At 41.5% G+C, this 19,630-nt stretch overlaps 1 protein-coding gene across 1 annotated transcript in view; it reads right to left on the reverse strand.

Annotated features, from left to right (window-relative positions):
* Positions 1-1,161: 1,161 nt before the first annotated feature.
* Positions 1,162-19,630, reverse strand: part of cacng1b (calcium channel, voltage-dependent, gamma subunit 1b) — a 39,320-nt gene continuing 20,851 nt past the window's right edge. Inside the window, exons 2-4 of the mRNA XM_015945735.3 lie at positions 5,462-5,536; positions 1,719-1,856; positions 1,162-1,635 (exon numbers count right to left, since the gene is read on the reverse strand). Of these exons, the coding sequence (XP_015801221.3) occupies positions 1,403-1,635; positions 1,719-1,856; positions 5,462-5,536 (446 nt within the window). The 3' untranslated portion in view covers positions 1,162-1,402. The remainder of the gene's footprint in view (positions 1,636-1,718; positions 1,857-5,461; positions 5,537-19,630) is intronic.

Below are 19,630 nucleotides of genomic sequence, written 5' to 3' on the forward strand. Positions count from 1 at the left end.
GCCCTGTTGACTGACATCCGGTGAGCACGTCACGTTGTTTGTTGTCCAATACATGCGGAGACAGTTTGAAAGACAATCGTAGATACCTGCCTACGACTGAGCTCTCCCTAGGGGATAGGGCCAGATTATATATCCACATACATAGAATGGCTTGCCAGGCCATCATATTGCACCTTTAAGTCAAGTTTCCTTATAGTATGTCTGTTTGTGTAACCATATTTCTGCATAAAAAATAGGAATAATTTACAAAGCTTCAGGAGAAGACGCAACAATCAGCCAACACAACAGAATACTTGGCAACAGGAAGAATACCCCACATCCCTTTTGCTGTATGTTATGGCACCTGGCTCAACCATTCTGTCTACTTCAACTGTCAGGACTGGTAAAATGAAAAGAAAAAAAAAGGCTATTTGCGCGGTCCTCAGGATGCTTTTTGTTTCTCCAACAGCTTGTTGATGTTAACATTTTTACATTAAGACTCTAAGTGATATGATGCTTCAAACTTCTGCACTGGTGATTTTGGCCCTCATCTTGGAATGTTTAAATACAATAAAACCGTTCTTGTCTATCTACTGCAAGTTTTTAGGTATTACCTAAAACCAATGAGTGAAGTTGAGTGTTCTACTGGATCAGAATGACAAACAAGCCAATGTGGCGAGCCAAACATTTTCATCTCACCAAGTAAATCATATTTTCTTCCAACGATGTTTTGCTGTTGTGCCTGCGCAGGAGCTGTTTCCCTATGGCTGCATGACCCAATGCACAATCAACCAAGACAAGGCGGCCTAACCTGGTGACACTCCTTGATGATTACTGTCAAAACATGTTAAAGGTGGAAAATCATTTGTTTTTTTTTACATGTATGAAGAAAAGATCCCAACCAAAATTCTTCTGCCTACATGATACATGGAGTTTATTAGATCTGATGTGTAAATATAAAAATCTGACAGTATTAATGCCTTAGAAAACAGTTATTTCAAAGCTTTTAAATGCCCCAAGTCATAAGAATGTGTAGATTACCTACACAGTGCACGTTGTATTATATTATATTATATTATATTATATTATATTATATTATATTATATTATATTACATTACATTACATTACATTACATTACATTATATTATATTATATTATATTACATTATATTACATTATATTATATTATATTACATTATATTACATTATATTACATTATATTACATTATATCATATTATATCATATTATATCATATTATATTATATTATATTATATTATATTATATTATATTATATTATATTATATTATATATCATTGCTGTCTAACCCACATGACCCTTTTCGAAAGAATAAAGAAAGAAAAATTTATTGATTCACGCAACTTTCTGATTTTTTGTTTTAATCGGATATTCCTGTTGATTGGCTAATCCAAGGTGTCAGGCTCAGCATCCATGCATGTTTCCCAGGGGTTACGGGGCATGTGGGGCATGGAGATGAGGAGCAATGCGCCTCCGCTAAGGATGAGCAAGGTAAAGGAGACGCAGGCACATGTGAAGGACCAGGAGTAGTAGTATTCAATCCAAATGGTCTCGTCGCTGTCGATCATTCGCTTAACAGACTGACGCATCACCTCGACAGAGATGATAATGCAGAGACCTGCAGGGTATAAAAGAAACTGTGGGTTATGTCTGGATTTGTGTGAAAACCTCAGACTGAATGCGGTTTCTGTGTTTGCCAACCTGCAAAGGCAAAGAACATCCCAGCAGGCCGAAGCAAGTAGTCCTGGCCTTTCCCGAAGGAGAAGATGACACACAGTGTGCCCAGGATTATGAAGAACAGACTAAAGATGGCGATGGCTGCTGCTGAGATGTTGTACTCTGGGGAGAAAAGAAAAACTTAATAAGAAAACAGAGGAGGGATGCAATAAAGAAAAGGAAATAAACCACGTGGAGGAGAAGACTGGAATGAAACGAGGTAGAAGCGTGGCGATTAAAAACCGAGACAGTGTGTAGGCTCTGATGGAGGTGGTGGCAGGATCATAATAACTGTTTCAATATTACACTCAGCTGAGTTATGACACAGATAATTAGCCTTTAAATTAGCCCTCACTTAAAAAAAAACCAGACATCTATCCAAACCAGCAATAATTTCCAAATAAGAAGCTGCAAGCTCCTAATGAGATGATTAGAACGTGTCTCCCTCCTCACACCTCCTCCTCTTTTGTCTGGTTTTCAGATGCTACAGTTTGCTCCCCTTTAACTCTACAGATCCTCTTTCATGTTCCACTTCATCACTCAAAGTGTGAAATATCATTTTCTCCATGGTAAAATGTTTTTTGCAAATTCGTTTAGCAGATCTAATAATGTCAGCCTGGTGTTTGTCCAATCATCTCATTTCATGTTTTAAAATATTATCAATGGGTTTCAATGAAAAACATAACAACCTGTTTTGTGTTTTTCACCTATTTCCAACCATTCATACCTGCTTCATCAGAAGAACCATTTAAGACCCTGAAAGAGTTAACTTTGTTAGTTAAGAGGTCGTTGTTTGCTTCTGAAACCTTGCCATGCACCGGAGAGGGAGCACCAGAAGGCAGGCAAATGTAGATGAAGGTGACAGGAAGGGAAACTCCAAATATTCTAACTGTACTAAGGAACCAAAAAGCTGAGGGATACAATTCATTACTAGAAATCAAAAGTTGAAGGGATAAAAAAAGCAGCTTTACTGGTACAGTTTTGCCACCTTTTTCCTATAAATGGATATAGTCATTTTCAAAATGTGCTTTGGCAAATTATAACTAAAAGCAACCATTAACTGTCTGGTCCGGCACTTGACTTCAGTTCAGTTTAGCTTTACCAATTTCTCACGTCTTAGGGCGCTTTACAAAAAAGAAACAAGTCCTATCGTATTCTTCAGAGGGGAGTATTAAACTGAGATCACTGATTGGGTTAGCTTTTAGATCAGATTATGTGTGGTTTTTTTACACAACATGGCAACATCTCACAGAACTGCTTATCTGACACAGGATGTGTTATGTGGATGATTCCCATCTTATAGGAAACATTTAGCTCGATATATTTCCAAATGACTAACAACAATTTTTGTGGTCAATTAATTCAATTCAGTTTCAGTTTTTTCGTAAGGAGCTAAATCAAATCAAAGCCAAACCAGTGTAAACATTTCAGTTGAGTTCTGTTCATTTTTCCAATTAAAAGTTTCCTACGTAAGGAAATCCAGCAAATTACATCGAGTCACTGACTTGTTTTGTCAGTGACTTTTCAGCAATCGCCATGCTAAGCAAGCATGTAGCGACAGTGGGGAGGAAAACTCACTTTTAACAGGAAGAAACCGCCAAATCTCGACAGGAAAAGGGTGGCATGCCAACTCCAGGGCGGGAGAGAGGTCCTGCCTCAAGTGGAGGAGTTCAAGTATGTCGGGGCATTGTTCACGAGTGAGGGAAGGAGGGAGCTGGAGGTCGGCAGGCGGATTGGGGCAGCGTCTGCAGTGATGCGGACGCTGAACCGGTCTATTGTGGTGAAGAAGGAGCTGAGCCGGAAAGCAAGGCTCTCAATTTATTGGTCGCTCAGTCCTCACCTACGGTCATGAGCTTTGGGTAACGACCGAAGAACAAGATCACAGATAGAAGCGGTCAAAATGAGTTTTCTCTGCAGGGTGGCTGGGCTCAGCCTTAGGGATAGGGTGAAAAGCTCAGACATTCAGGAGAGACTCGGAGTAGAGCCGCTGCTCCTCCATATCAAGAGGAGTGGTTTGGGCATCTTGTTAGGATGCCTCCTGCATGCCTCCCCAGGGAGGTGTTTCAGGCATGTCCCACTGGCAGGAGGCCCCCTGGTCGACCCAGGACACATTGGAGAAAGTACATCTCCGAACTGGCCCAGGAACACCTTGGGGTCCTACTGAAGGAGCTGGTGGAGGTGGCCGGGGGGAGGACGGTCTGGAAAGCTTGGTTTATGCTTGACGCATTCACTTTACGCTTGGTGATGCGGCTCGCGGATGGAACGTGCTTCACAACTTGCAGCATTTATGATTCTTGCAGCTCGTCTCTGCGGTGAGCCAATATTCTCCCAAACTGAACGGGGCAGCATGGAGCTCTACGGCATGCATCCAACACTACACCATAGTAGAAGTAGAAATTACTGTTGTTTACAACATGGCATTCCAGCATTTTTAACAGCATCCTTGTCTTTTCCGACAGTGCGAGCTATTTTTTTCCAAGAATTATTAACAACATGTTGATCACGGTGATATCTGAGAGCTGAATTATATAATTGTCTGTATTTACGAACCTCTGCCATACTAGTTCTTGCCAGTCCGCCATGTTTTACCACGTCCGTCCGTGTGGTTAGAAATTTTCCTAGGTGTGCGTTGCGGAAATTTTGGGCCGTGCGGAGACGCAGTGGAGGGGCGTGGTTGTTAAAATGACGCAATTTCGCCGCGCGGACCTCGCGGACGCGTCAAGCATAAACCAGCCTTAACTCCCTAGTTGGGATGCTGCCCCTAAGACCCGGACAGGGATAGGCAGAAGAAGATGAGATGAGAGAAACTGCCAACAGAACCTGGCTCAGTACGAGCAGCCATCTGTCGCCACTCACTGGAGGTAGAATTGTAGAATTAGCTGTGGCAAGCATTTTGAATCAGTCTTAAAACAATCCCTCATGGACGTACAGCTGTGGATTACCTTCTGCTTTGTGTAGTGATTCCTTTTACTAGGGGGGGCAGCAGTAGCTCAACAGCTTGAGCGGGTTGTGCAGTAATCGGAAGGTTGCAGGTTTGATCCCGGCTCTGGACAGAGAATTCTGCTGTTGTGTCCTTAACCCACGTTGCCTGCTGGTGGTGGTCGGAGGGACCGGTGGCGCCTGTGCTCGGCAGCCTCGCCTCTGTCAGTGCGCCCCAGGGCAGCTGTAGCTACATTGTAGCTCATCACCATCAGTGTGTGAGTGTGTGTGTGTGTGTGTGTGTGTGTGTGTGTGTGTGTGTGTGTGTGTGTGTGTGTGTGTGTGTGTGTGTGTGTGTGTGTGTGTGAATGGATGAATGATACACTGTAGTGTAAAGCGCTTTGGAGTCCTTACTCTGAGACGCGCTATACAAGTGCGGGTCATTTATCATTTATAGCTCTAAGGATAGAAACACACACACTCATCTTGTATTGACTTCCATTCATTTCAGTTACTGGATTGTGCCTAACCCTAACTAAAACTTGATTCACACCACACTTCTAAAACTAACAAGAATAGCATTGCAACATTGTACCAAAGTGAGGACAAAATGTCCTCACTTCGCTACTGATGTCCTCAGTTTACGGGTGAAAAGTTTGCCATTGGCCCTCACTCATCCATCACGTCAGTTCCTGTGTTTTGAGGGGATTATTATTCATTCGTGCCACAGATGAATAACTGACATGAACAAAAGTAGTTCTCATCACAGATTTGGACTGTAACTTGTTGTCTTTGCCTCTGACACTCACCTTTCTGAGTCTTCATTTCAAAGACCTCAGCTTCTTCACCTGATGTGAAGTGTTTGAAGTAGGAGCAGTTTTTTGCTGAAAAGTAGAAAACAAGAAGGGCAACAGAAGGATGATGAAGAGGAGGTGACAAGGAGAGGAGGAAAGAGAAATGAACTGTGAGAAAGATCGTATCTCTTTGTGCTAGCAGCCATCATGAAGGTAAGTTAAAGCTTAGTAGAGCCTGAAAAATTACACCAGCTACACTTGTTAGAAGAACAATAAACAAAGTGATGTATTTCATTGTTCTATTTTAAATTACCTGTTAAAAGTCAATTAATTGTTTTGAAGCTGAAAAGGAATTGTGAGTGTACTGCTAAACAATACATACAGTAATGTACTTATTGTATCATCCCCAAAGTTCTACACAAAAATACACAAACAATGGCCCACGGATGGCTTGGTGAAGTATTAAGGCACCTGTTCCAAACAAATTTCAGGTTTGGACAAATCCTTTGTACTTTTAAGCACCTGTGAGAGCTCCTCCAGTGTTGCATGACTCCAGCAATACTCGTGTTTTCATACTTGAATGCAAGTTTTAGCTGATGGGTGAAGTGTCGCGCTCACAGTTGTTTGGCCTTGACGTTCCAACATGAGCAGATCTCTTCTTGTCTAAAGTTCTTCCCCACTTCTAAATCAGTGAAGAACAGACTTGGGCAACAATGACAAGTAGGTTCACTTGGAATGTTTGATTTGTAAAGTGCCTTCAGTTGACCCTTGTTGCAGAGTGGCGCTATACAAATAAACTGAATTGAATTACAGATTATCTTTTGTTTGATCACACATGTGACCATCAGTTAGGAAAAGGGCTAAATGTTTGCTGTTTTAGTGTTTTTGGATATTTTTGTCAGTCGTTTCTATGGTAAAGTGGAGTAAAATTTCAATATTTCATATCTTTCAGCTGCTTTTATTGACAATTACATGAATTTTGTGCAACAAGTCAACATCAAATTCTGTCGTTAGCTTCTTGAAGACAAACGTCTATCGAATTAGGGTTCAGTGAACTCCTTGACCATGGACCGCAAGTGTCTACTAACTAATATTCATGATATGCGAACATCTAACACATTCTTACACCCAAGGCATCAAAATATGACAAATGTGATCAAGCGTCAATATATGACGAATCGGGATGCCCCAGCGCGTCAGGATAAGACGATTAGGGACACGGTGGGTCACGTGACTCCGCTGGCGTCACTGTTTGAAGCGCGCGGTCACACGGACATTGTTCAACTATTTAACCTTCCCCTCACCCCAATCCTAACCTTAAGGTCCATAAACTGTGACCTTAAGGTTAGGATAGGCGTGAGGGGAAGGTTAAGTAGTTCACAAGTAGTTCTAATGTCCGTCTCAGCACCAGCGTCGGATACAGACGCTCTGGGACGCTACGTCAGCAGTTTGTCCCTGATCGTCTTATCCTGACGCGCTGGGGCGTCCCAATTCGTCATATATTGACGCTTGGTCACATTCGTCATATTTTGACGCCTTGGGTGTGAGAATGTGTTGGAACATCTCACCTCTAATTGGCGAACAGCAGCACAACTCTTCCACTGCGATCTTTTGCTCTGCTTTTTTGTTAAAGAATGCAAAACTTATGTTAAATCTCTACAAATAACACTAGCCTGAGCATGAACCATGTTGTGGAGTTGCTGTTACTAATGCTTCTACTTGCCAAGATGCGCTCTACTCTCTCCCAGGTGCTAAATCAACAAAGCCTCTGCGGTCATGAGCCAAGGTGGGTGAGACCATGAATGCTAATTTTACAGTAGATCTGTGTGGCTTTAACTGACCTGAGCATTTAAATACAGGAAATGAGATATTAGACTATTTTCATGTACAACCTGCATGTGAAACTCAGAAAGATGGCCGTATATCAAAACAAGCAATTATGCTTTGCAGAGAACCTTTGCTTTAAGCTCTGTGGTACCATACTTCATTTCACAAAAGCCCTTGGTCATTACCAAGCTGTATTAGGATGCTATTCCTCTAGGAGGATGTATAGGTCCCTTTCTTCATCTCTGACTCAGAGGCTGTGCTGTAGGTCCACAGTCTTGATGGAGAAAGAATCCATCCATGAACATTGTCAGGGTGCTTTGTTGTAACACAGGACTAATGGTTGTGATCTCTTGATTCTTCTGCATTCAGTCCTCTGTCAGGATGGCCCAACAACTGGAAAGAGAATATCTAAGAGAAAATGACCTGGTCCTAAGCAGTCTAATTCCTGGATCTTTTGCAGCACATCAGTGATTCTCTGATGTTTTTCTTGAAAAGAAGAGGCTTCACTGTTGTCCTTCTTGACACTGAACCATCCTCCAAAAGTTATCCACTCGTGTGTGCAGGAGCTTTACATTCATGGGCAAATTCTGCACTCGTGGTTCCAAAGTCTCTCAACTTAATCAACTTTAGGGGGCAATCCCGGGACTTAACCCCGGCACCCTGAAGCATTCTTTCCAAATACAGTGGAGGCATTTGTTTGTTTGTTAGGTTCACTTTTAAAATCACTTTTTCTAACATTCTGAAGTTCACGCAAACTGCCACCAGAGAAACTTAATGAAAATGTTTTCATTTGGCCATTACTGTATCTTCTATTCTAACCAAATCACAGCAGTGTTGACTTAGTCCCAATCATCTTAAACTAAAATATGAATTCTTGCACTTATTTCTATATTGAGGTTAATCATGTGTTTATGCCTGCCCATTGTTCTCTTCTGTGATCATATTCAATGCTAAAGATCTATGTAGCAATGATTTTTAGAGGCAGTTATTTTCCACTCATCCGTCACGTCTGTTTCTAAAGGCCTCTGAACTGAGGAGGAAGGGTGAGAAAGACTAAGAAGCCAAGATCCTTACATCCTCTGCTTGCTCCTTTTTCCTGCTCTGATTAAACCCATAAAGTAGACAGGTGCCCTCTCTACTCTGACAGGGACAGACAGATATGTGCATTGGTGTACATGCACATTCTTACATGGTTTTGTGTGTGTGTGTGTGTGTGTGTGTGTGTGTGTGTGTGTGTGTGTGTGTGTGTGTGTGTGTGTGTGTGTGTGTGTGTGTGTGTGTGTGTGTGTGTGTGTGCACCAAGCAACAGAGGAGCTGTTTGTTACCCAGGATGAGAAAGAATCACTAAACGGGTAACCTAGCAACAAGCTGCTGCAGGTCTCAGCTAGTGTTATCTATTTACACATGTAAAAGCATATATCAAGAGGTCTGTGTGCGTGCATGCATGTGCATGGATGTTTATGTGCGTGGACACACTGGTGAGGGCACCATTTGGAAGCAGGTTCACGGTGCAGCTAAGATCTTAAACTATATTATTTCCATTAGTCTTCTCTGTTTTTTCCTCTGAGGCTGAGATAATCTGAACCAACACATGTTTGGGAACAGCTTTGTGATCTTCTGTCTTTTTGAAAACTGTTTACTGCTTTGCAAATTTACCACTAGCTGTGCTCTTGATCCATAGGAAAGAAAAAAGGAGTAAAAGTTTTACTTTCTGCATGTTATGGATGAGCTTAAACTAAGGGTTGATCGCGTGGACATCAGGGGCAGTTCCACTCAATTGGCAGGGTGGTGGCCCCCCTATTTAAAAAGGGGGACCGCAGGGTGTGTTCCAACTACAGGGAGATCACACTTCTGTGCTTCCCTGGTAAGGTCTGTTCTGGGGATCTGGAGAAGAGTGTCTGGCGGATTGTTGAACCTTCAGGAGGAACAATGCGGTTTTCGTCCTGGCCGTGGAACACTGGACCAGCTCTGTACCCTTGGGGGAGTTCTGGAGGGTGCGTGAGAGTTTGCCCAACCAATCTACATGTGTTTGGTGGATTTGGAGAATCCACAAAACCCCCCTCTGGGGGGTACTTCGAAAGTATGGGACACCAGGCCCTCTGATATTGGTAGTTATGTCCCTGTCTGACCGGTGTCAGAGCTTGGTCCACAATGCCGGCAGTAAGTTGGGCTTGTTCTTGGTGAGAGTTGGACTCCGCCAAGGCTGCCCTTTGTCACCGATTCTGTTCATAACCTTTATGGACAGGATTTTTAGGTGCAGCCAAGGTGTTGAGGGGATCGGTTTTGGTGGCCTGAGGATCGGGTCTCTACTTTTTGCAGATGACGTGGTCCTGTTGGCTTCATCAGAACTTGATCTCTGGCTCTCACTGGAGCAGTTTGCAGCTGAGAGAATCAGCTCCTCTAAATCTGAGACCATAGTCTTGACTCGGAAATGGGTAGAATGCCTTCTCCAGGTCAGGGATGAGGTCCTGCCCCAAGTGGAGAAGTTTAAGTATCTCGGGGTTTTGTTCACGAGTGAGGAAAAGATGGGCCATGAGATCGACAGGCGGATTGATGCTGTGTCTGCAGTGATGCGGGCACTGTGCCAATCTGTTGTGGTGAAAAGAGCTGAGTCAGAAGGCAAAGCTCTCAATTTACCGGTCGATCTACGTTCCTACCCTCACCTAGGGTCACGAGCTTTGGGTAGTGACCGAAAGAACAAGATCGTGGATACAAGCGGCCAAAATGAGTTTTCTTGACAGGGTTGACCCTTAGAAATAGGGTGAGAATCTTGGTCATCCGGGAGGGGCTCAGAGTAGATCCGCTGCTCCTCCTCATCGAGAGGAGTCAGTTGAGATGGCTCATGCATCTGGTAAGGATGCTTCCTGAACACCTCCTTGGTGAGGTTTTCACATCCAACCGGGAGGAGACCTAAAGGGAAGACCCAGGACACGTTGGAGAGACTATGTCTCATGGCTGGTCAGGGAATGCCTTGGGATTCCCCTAGAGGAGCTGGTCCAAGTGGCTGGGGAGAGGTAAGTCTTGGCCTCCCTGCTTAGGCTGCAGGGATACCCCGGATAATCAGCCGAAAAAGGATAGATGGATGTTTTCTGCTCACCTTTAACTGTGCTCTTGATCATATTAATTAGGGAAGAAAAAAGGAGTAAAATTTTTATTTTCTGCATGTTATGGAACAAGAAGTGTCGATCTGAAAAATGTTCTATGTGCATCACTTTTTCCACATTATTTTTTATTTTTTAAATGTGTTTATTTATCTCAAACCATTGAAAATAACATAAAATTGCACTCATCCATATTCCTAGTGCATAAAATAAGACAAAATATGGATTAAAATTAACATATACTTATGAATAAAAAAAACAAACAAAAACAAAAAACAAAACTAAAGAAAATATACAGTAACATAAAACTGTTTGAGAGGGGACTGGAAGAAGCTGTAATGGAAAATAGTAGAGGTAAATTGGATTAAATAAATTGCTTTAAAAGCTATTTATTTCTATTATCATTACTTTGTGACCAATAGCTGTAATACTCTATTAATTATAGAATACCACCTTGTTTGGTCTTAGGATGATTAATTAGAAGGTTCTAGGATTCTTTTAATTATTAAGGGATCTTCACACTTCACTTTGATTCAAGAACCAGTCAGGGTTTGCAAAGAAATAAGAAGAATTTATTTTACAAACAATTAGCACTTGACAAATGGTTTAAACTATTATCCCGTGAGTGGATAAAACTGAAAGATGGGTGTCTGAAAACTATGTGTGAATATGAGCTGATGAATCAGAATCTCCATATCTTCAGAGAGGTGCGTTCTGGATAAAAGACTTTGGTTTGCAGATAAGCTATTAGCTGTTATTTATCAAACTGCGTACAGACGCTATCTGTGTGTCTACATTACCATAGAGGCACCCTCTTGCTGGATCCGAAAGTCAGAGTGGTCGGATGACCGCTGGCACTGGAGGGCTGTAGAGTACCGAGGTGCCGTCCTTTCAGTCCTAGAGATGTGTCTCGGGTCACGACAGATGGATGTGTAGCAGTATGAAATACCTGCTCCAATTTTATTGGTCTAGAGCAGTACGCCCTCCGTACGTAGGAGAGCGCTGCTGCTATAAAAGGGGAGCTCCTCCGGCGAGGAGGTACGTTCAGAAAACAGGTGGTCTCAGTATACCGCTATGTCTTGGTGTTGCAAGCCCGTGTCCTCAGGCTGCGTTTTTGGTGTGATCGGCTCTGCTCCAATGATGGTATGTACCTGGATGGCTACTCTGTTTAGCACTAGGGCTACTGTGTCTCAGACTGTGTTGTGCACTCTGCAGCTTGGGCGTTTGTATCAGTGTTGGGTGTGACGTCATCGCTCGCCTTTTGTAGACGAAGCATTGGTAAACGGTACATACCTTCTGCAGGTAGATAACCTGTGAGTCAAACAATCTAAACATCAGCTCTTTGTAAAACCAGGGATAGGTTGAATCCCCGTTGCTGCCGGGCAGGGAGTTCCCTCCTGCTCAGGCGTCATCAGTAGGAGGACCGGTAGGTGTGTGCTGCGCCATCTCCACACTTGGCCATTTGTTAGTTTGGTAATTTCTACCTCTTCCTTGTCCTTTTAGATTGCTCCGTGGTCCGGCCGGAGGTGCCGCTGTTTTGTTTTGCTTCCTTTACTTCGTTTTAAATTAGCTGGTTGGAGGAAGTTCCCCTGGCTCGTGGCTGGAGTCCAGGAGGAAGAACAGCTGATTCATATTGTACAGATTTTATACAGTTTTTAATCTTGTTTTCTCTGTGCAGGCTGAGGCAGGAGGTGTGGAGTGTGGCCCCGGAGGTGGCGGTCCCGTGTGCGAGTGTGGTGGTGCTGGGTTCTCACGTTGGTATGAATGCTCACTGCCGGGGGTGAATTCTTTATATTTTCTCTTATTTTTGCTGGTTGGGGCTTCTCTGCCCCGAGTCACCTGCCTCTATCACTAGCCTCAGTCCTGCTGGTAAATACACTTTTGTTTGGTTAAAGGTCTAACTAATTGAAAGTTATTGTTTAGACCCTATTGTTTAACCGCTTTGTTTATTTAAATTTATAGTTAAACTGTATTTTGTTAACCCTCATTTGGACTTCATGAATTAATTTAAGTGAGTTAAATTAATTTCGTTTTTTTTAATTATTCACTTCATTGGTTTATTTTCTTTTGGGGCATTAATCTTAGTATTATTATGGTATTTTACATGGCCAGTTTTTAAAACGTCTTTTAAACTGTTTCTTCAATAAAATAAAATAAATGAATTGTAACTTCTGAAACCACGTCTGCTGTCTCAATTAAGTGGAACAAATCTACATGCTTTAATTAATTCCTTGGGTGACATTCCCAAGGTGGCGTTGTTAACAAAATTGCACTCGAGCAGGTACAATTGCCACACTTGGCGTCAACAGGTCATAGACCACTCCCTTATTGCCACAGATGGAAACCACGCGTCTTAAAATAACTTTGAAGGAGTTTTGCAAAATCAGCTTTGTTCTGCAGGAAGACTATCTTGTTTTTTGCAGGTGTAAAAAGCTTTAAGGTTTTGACAGCGTATCAAAATCTTTCTGAGCTAGAAATCTGCTAAGAGATGGCCAGTCTCCAGCTTTCTCTCCCAACTGGCGAGAAAGCAGAGCGGCTGGTTTGTATACCCACTGTTATCTATGACCAAACTTACCAAGAATCTCAGAAACACACGCTCTAAGAAGCAGAGTCTCTGAGTCTAGGGACAAGGTTAGTTGTGTGTCATGCATTCTTATCTTAGCCTTACTTCTTGTCTGGTGTAATGAGCAGATGGTGATGACCTCATCTAGTAAACATACTAAACCATCAATGAATACAGATTCCTGAACATTTCATTGCTTAATTATACATGGCAATATGTAATGATTTTTAATCATAAAATCTTCTTTCTTCAATGATTATTTTGAATTATAAAATTATTACTTTAAATGTGAAATCTTCTTTCTTCTGGGAATAAAGATTTATCTAAAACAGTTCTCTTGTGAAGGAACCTTGGGGAAAGGAATGCTACTGTTCATCTTTATTATCTGATGAAGCTGCGCTCAGCTGATGAAGTCATCTGATAAAAATGCTGAGTTGCGCAGACTCACAGACTCCTGACAAGGGAAGATACAGCAGAACATGTAGCACCCAGGGTTATTTGCTCTGGCTGCATATGACCTGTGGAATCTTTAAAATCAGTCTATTTCATGACGTTACAAAGCAAAAGCTTATCTAGTCCAGTCCCAATTCAGTTAACTCAAACAACGTTTGCTCACATTAGCAAATACAAAGTTGTCGTCGTCGTCATCCTCCGCTTATCCGGGTCCGAGTCGCATAGACACACAGATAGCGTCTGTATGCACTTTGATAAATAACAGCTTATAGCTGAAAACTTTTTTCATGCTGGTCATTCTATCATTACCTTACTACATGATAAAGTACAACAATAAAACAGTTGTTCACATGAATCTACAGAAAAGGAAAACAAACTAAAGCAAAACAAACAACAAAATAAAATATACCATTTGCTATCAGTTACCACTTATATCACTTACTATTAATGTAAGTTGTTTATACTGCATTTTAAATAATATAATGCTTTTATATGATTTTAAAGTTACATCAAGTTTGTTCCAAAGTTTTATACCACACACAGATCCACACATACTTTTCATAGTCGTTCGATATAATGGAAAAATAAAGTTTTGAATGCCCCTTAGTTGATAACCTTCTTCACGGGTTTTAAACATCTTTTGCAAATTACCCGGTTGTACACCCATCATGGCCCTATATGGGACTAGGACAGTTTTGAAATAAATTATGTCAAAAATTTTGAGTAATCTTAAATTGTAAAATAATGGCGTTGAATGATCTCTATATCCTGAATCAGTAATTATCCTCCCCACTCTTTTTTAGAGTACACAGATCTTTAATAAATTTGATTTATAAGTTTTACCCCATACTTTGACACAATATAATAAATATGGCAGTATCATTGTGCAGTAAAGCGTGTTTAGTGCTTTTTGTGGTAGAGAATACCTTGTTTTATTTATCATCCCAATGCTTCTAGCTAATTTAGAACACACATATTCTATGTATGGCTTCCAACAGAGCTGATAATTAATCAAGATCCCCAAAAACTGAATTTCATACACTCTTTCAATGGCTATCTCATTAACAGTCAAGTTGATCTCATTCCTTTATTTCCAAATAACATAAAATTAGTTTTGCTGACATTTAACGACAGTTTGTTTTTATCAAACCAATTCTTAAGCTTACTTAACACTTTCTGGACCGTTTGAACCAGTTGCTGTACATCTTCTGAACACAAAATATTTGTATCATCAGCAAACACAATAAATTTAAATAAATCTGAAACTGTGTAGATATCATTTATATATATAATAAATAATTTGGGGCCGAGTACCGACCCTTGCGGGACACCACAGTCAATGTTGAGACACCTAGACTTGTGATGACCCAACTGGACATGCTGAGCTCTGTTACATTTCTATACATAACATGCACACATAAGTATACAGCCTTTTACATTAAGCTCAAAATTGAGCTCAGCTGCTTCCTGTTTTCACTGATCATGTTTCTGCAGCTTAACTGGAATCCACCTGTGGTAAATTCAGTTTATTGGAAATGATTCAGAAAGGTACACCTGTCTATTAAAGGTCCTACAGTTGACAATGCATGTCAGAGCACAAACCAAGCCAAAGGAAAAGCCTAAAAAAACCTCTGAGGCAGGATTTCCTTAAGGCATGAATCTGAGAAAGGTTACAGAGAAATGTTTGCTGCTTTGAGGGTCCTAATGAGCACAGTGGCCTCCATCATCAGTGGAAAAAGTTTAAGACCACCAGGACTTTTCCTAGAGCTGGCAGGGAATCTAAACAGAGCAATCATGGAGTCACGGAGTTGACCAAGAACTTGACGTTCACTCTGGTGAGCTGTAGTGTTCCTCCATGGAGAGCCTTCCAGAAGGACAACCATCTCTGCAGCAACCAGTCAATCAGACGTGTATAGTAGAGTGGCCAGACACAACCATTTCCTAGTAAAAGGCAAGTGGCAGCCTGCCTAGTGTTTTCCAAAAGGGACCTGAGGACTCAGACTATGAGAAACAATTTTTTTGGTCTGATGGGTCAAATATGAAACTCCAGTGCGAATGTGGCACACCGCTCATCAACAGACCAATAGCATTCCTTGAGTGATGCATGCAGGTTGCAGCATCATGCTGTGTGGATGTTTTCCAGCAGCCGGAACTGGGAGACTAGTCAGGATAGTGGAAAAGAAGAAGGCAGCAGCATACAAAGACATCCCAGATTTAAACCTGCTCCAGAGTGCTCCTGACCTCAGACTGAGGCGACAGTACATCTTTCCACAGAACAGCAACCCGAAGCACGTCCAAGATATCAAAGTAGTGGCTTCAGGACAACTGGGGATGTCCTTGAGTGGCCTAGCCAGAGCCCGAACCTGAATCTGGCTGATCATCTCTGCAGAGATCTGATGGAGCTTAAGAGCTGCTGCAAAAAGAAACTACCTATTTCTAGGTGGGCCGTGCTTGCGGCATCATATTCAAAAATACTTGAGGCTGCAAACGTTGCCAAAGGCACTTCAAGAAAGAACTGAGCAAAGGCTGTGAACAATTATATAAATCTGACTCAGTTTTGTTTTATTTTTTGGGCAAAAACAATTTCACATTGTCATTATGGGATGTTGTGTGTTGAATTTTGAGACTAACTTTAAAAATGTCAGGGAAAAAGATGCACTAAAATTCTACAACAAGACAATGTGCCATGGTTAAATATACACCTTTAATCCTGTAATAAATGTAAAACTTTTCGTTCAGTAGTTTGCAAACTAAGAATTCCCTACTATGAAATTATTTAGCTCAATTATAACATTATAATAGCTCCAAACATTAAAAAAATATATCATTCTTATCATTTGTGAGGGAGCGGAAACAAGTTTCTGAATTTCCAGCACACACACACACGCACACACACTTCTACATGAGCCCAAACTCACTTCAAAAAGAGTCTGATTGTCAATCATCCTATCAAACAACTGTCTCCTATTATTGATGTAGCTTTTATTCAGTCACGAGCCCAATTAGCAAACCCAACCAGCAGAACAGAGACAGGAAATAAGCTGGGCTACTTTAAAAGGGACCACAGTACATAAACAATCTCTATCACAACATAAAAAGGTGTATCAAATGGGTAACTTGATACAGGAAATAGTAAGGGATTCAGACATGTGAAACAGACAAAAGAAAGATTATTAAAAGCTAAACATTCTTGGAAAAAAATAATATCACCCACGAGTTGTAGCCATTTTTGTGTCAATTATCTTTGGCAGCCATCTTGAAATACATTAACTCAAAAAAGTTAATTCCATTCACTAGTACACCCAAAAGACAAGATACCAGCTGGACTTAAGCTGAGTGGAGTCATTTATGAAATCCCATGCAAACTCTGCAATAAAACATACATAGGAGAAACCGGACGCCAACTCAACACACGAACAATAGAACATAGAAAGGAGTGTGAGAAAGAGGCAAGTCGAAAACACACAAGAGCAGCAAAAGAAGAAGCAGAAAGCACAATAAAAAAGTCAGCCGTAACAGATCACTGCACAAGAGAAAACCATATAATGGACTGTGACAACACAAGGATCATAAACACCGAACAACAGAAATACAAAAGATGGATAAAAGAAGCTATAGAGATAAGGAGATGTGGATGTGGGACCATGAACAGAGACGATGGAGTTGGACGTTGGACTGCGCATGGGACTGTATCGTCGGGGAGAGCAGGCAGCAGAGGGCGACAACATCCTCTGCTGCCCGCGGATAAACGGAGAAGGAAGTGACGCCACCATCAGCGTCAGCCTGAGGAAGTTTGCAGTCACAAACGAAATGTAGCGGGAAAACAGGTAACAAAACAGTTTTGTGTTTTAAAAAAAGAACTACAGCATGGAATTAGAGAAACTACACAGCAAGAACACACCTAAGATATTCAAAAAACAATAACAATAAAGTTTTAAGTATCAGGCGTGACATTAAAAGCAGATGCTTTGATGCTCCAAATGAGAGTAAATCTGTAAGGCTTGTCACCAGCATTCAGATATTAATTCTGTTTGCTTCACAGCCACACAGGACATGGGAAAAAAAAAAAAAAAAAAAAAAAATATATATATATATATATATATATATATATATATATATATATATATATATACATATTTATGATGAGACGTAGAACATTTGGGTGCATATTATCAGTCTTGCATTCATGCTAATAAGTGATTTAGTTCCAGGAGGAGGGTGATTAGAGCCGAGCATCGCCTGTCATTTTAGTTTCACCTCTTTCCATTAAAATGTCATTCTCTCTGGTTTGATGTGCATATAATAATTAATCATTTCCATACTCTCGGTTCTTCACGAGTCACTTTAATCATTTCTCTCTTACACATCAGATTTTATTTCATGTATTTTTATTTATGTGTTTTAAATGAACCTGTATATCAAATTATTTCAGTATGTTTGCTGCATAAAATAATTCATATATATATAACATTTTTTCATTAAAGTTTATTTTTAATTAAAATGTATTTATTTAGTTAGTTGTTTTGTTTTTGTATTTTATTTTACTCATTTATTAAGTAATTTAGTTTGTTTTTTTTCCAAATCAGTAATAAAATTTTTAGGTAGAAGTGCATGAGGAGGTTTTGGTTCTAATCACCTGGGATCACTTACAAAGGAGTACTGGTTTCACGTCAACAGAAAAGAGGAATTTTCATGATTAATGTTGACCAAAAGGTCAAAATATTTCATCAGAAAAAATTGAGAAAAGAAAAAAGTTTAAATATTATTTCCAGGAAATTTCAACAAGTCAATCCTGAATTGAAATAAAAAAATTAAGGTGTGCCTTATGAAGTAAATTTATCGGGTGCCGATTTTAGACTGTTTCTGTTGTTTGTTTTCAGTTCATTTATTTTTCTGTGACGTGGTTTTTTTATGAGGACCAGCTAGTCTTGGGTCAAATAGAAAACATGATGGAACAGACCTTTCCGTACGCTCTAGTTATTATCCTCGGTGACTTTAACAAGGGAAATCTGAGCCAGGGATTGCCTAAGTACAGACAGTTTGTTAAATGCCCGACAAGAGAGCAGAACACGCTGGACCACTGCTACACCACAGTCAGTGGAGCTTATCGAGCCGTGCAGCGAGCTGCTCTCGGATTCTCAGACCACGCCATGATTCACCTCATCCCCTCATATAGGCAGATGCTGAAGCTCTCCAAACCTGCAGTGAGAACTTCTAAGAAGTGGACCTGCGAGGCTGTGGAGGAGCTTCGCATGTGTCTGGACACAACAGACTGGAACGTGTTTGGATCTGCCACAGACAACTTGGATGAATATACAGACACTGTGACGTCATACATAAAATTCTGTGAGGACAGCATTATTCCAACAAAAACCAGGGTCACTTTAACAACGATAAGCCCTGGTTCACACCCAAACTGAGACAGCTGAGGAGGGAGAAAGAAGCAGCCCACAGAGCCAAGGACAGAGAAAGCTACAAGGGCGCTAAGTACCAGTTCTCAAAAGAGTTGAAGAAGGCGAGATCCCTGTACAATATGCGTCTAAAGGAGCAGTTCTCTGACAATATCACCACCTCTATCTGGAGAGGGCTCAGGCAAATCACCAACTACAAGCCGAGGGCCCAACATGCTGCTGACGACCTACAACTGGCTGAACAACTTAACTCCTTTTATGCAAGGTTTGAAGTGCAACACCCATCCCCCACACCCCCACTGCACAGGTTTATTCAGCCACTCTGGTGTCACATGCCTCCCCCACCACCTTCACCACTGTGAATAGTACAGTCCCTGCTGACCACCCCTCCCCCTCCACTGTCTTCTCAGTGACAGAAGAGGATGTGCTTAGGGTTTTCCGTAAGCAAAACCCACGGAAATCCCCGGGCCCGGACGGTGTCTCCCCCGCTACCCTGAGATACTGCACAGAGGTATTGTGTCGAATCTTCACGGACATCTTTAACATCTCCTTGGAGTCCTGCCATGTCCCAGCCTGCTTTAAGCTGTCCACCATTGTCCCTGTCCCTAAGAAACCCCGTGTCACTGGACTGAATGATTACAGGCCTGTGGCGCTGACGTCTGTAGTCATGAAGTCTTTTGAGCGCCTGGTCCTCCCTCATCTCAAGTCCTTCTCCTCCCCCCTCATGGACCCTCTGCAGTTCGCATACAGAGCTAATAGGTCTGTAAACGACGCCATCAACCTGGCCCTCCACTTCATCCTGCAGCACCTGGACTCCCCGGGAACCTGC

The sequence above is a fragment of the Nothobranchius furzeri genome, chromosome 12 (assembly GCF_043380555.1).
Source record: "Nothobranchius furzeri strain GRZ-AD chromosome 12, NfurGRZ-RIMD1, whole genome shotgun sequence".
NCBI classification, from domain to species: domain Eukaryota; kingdom Metazoa; phylum Chordata; class Actinopteri; order Cyprinodontiformes; family Nothobranchiidae; genus Nothobranchius; species Nothobranchius furzeri.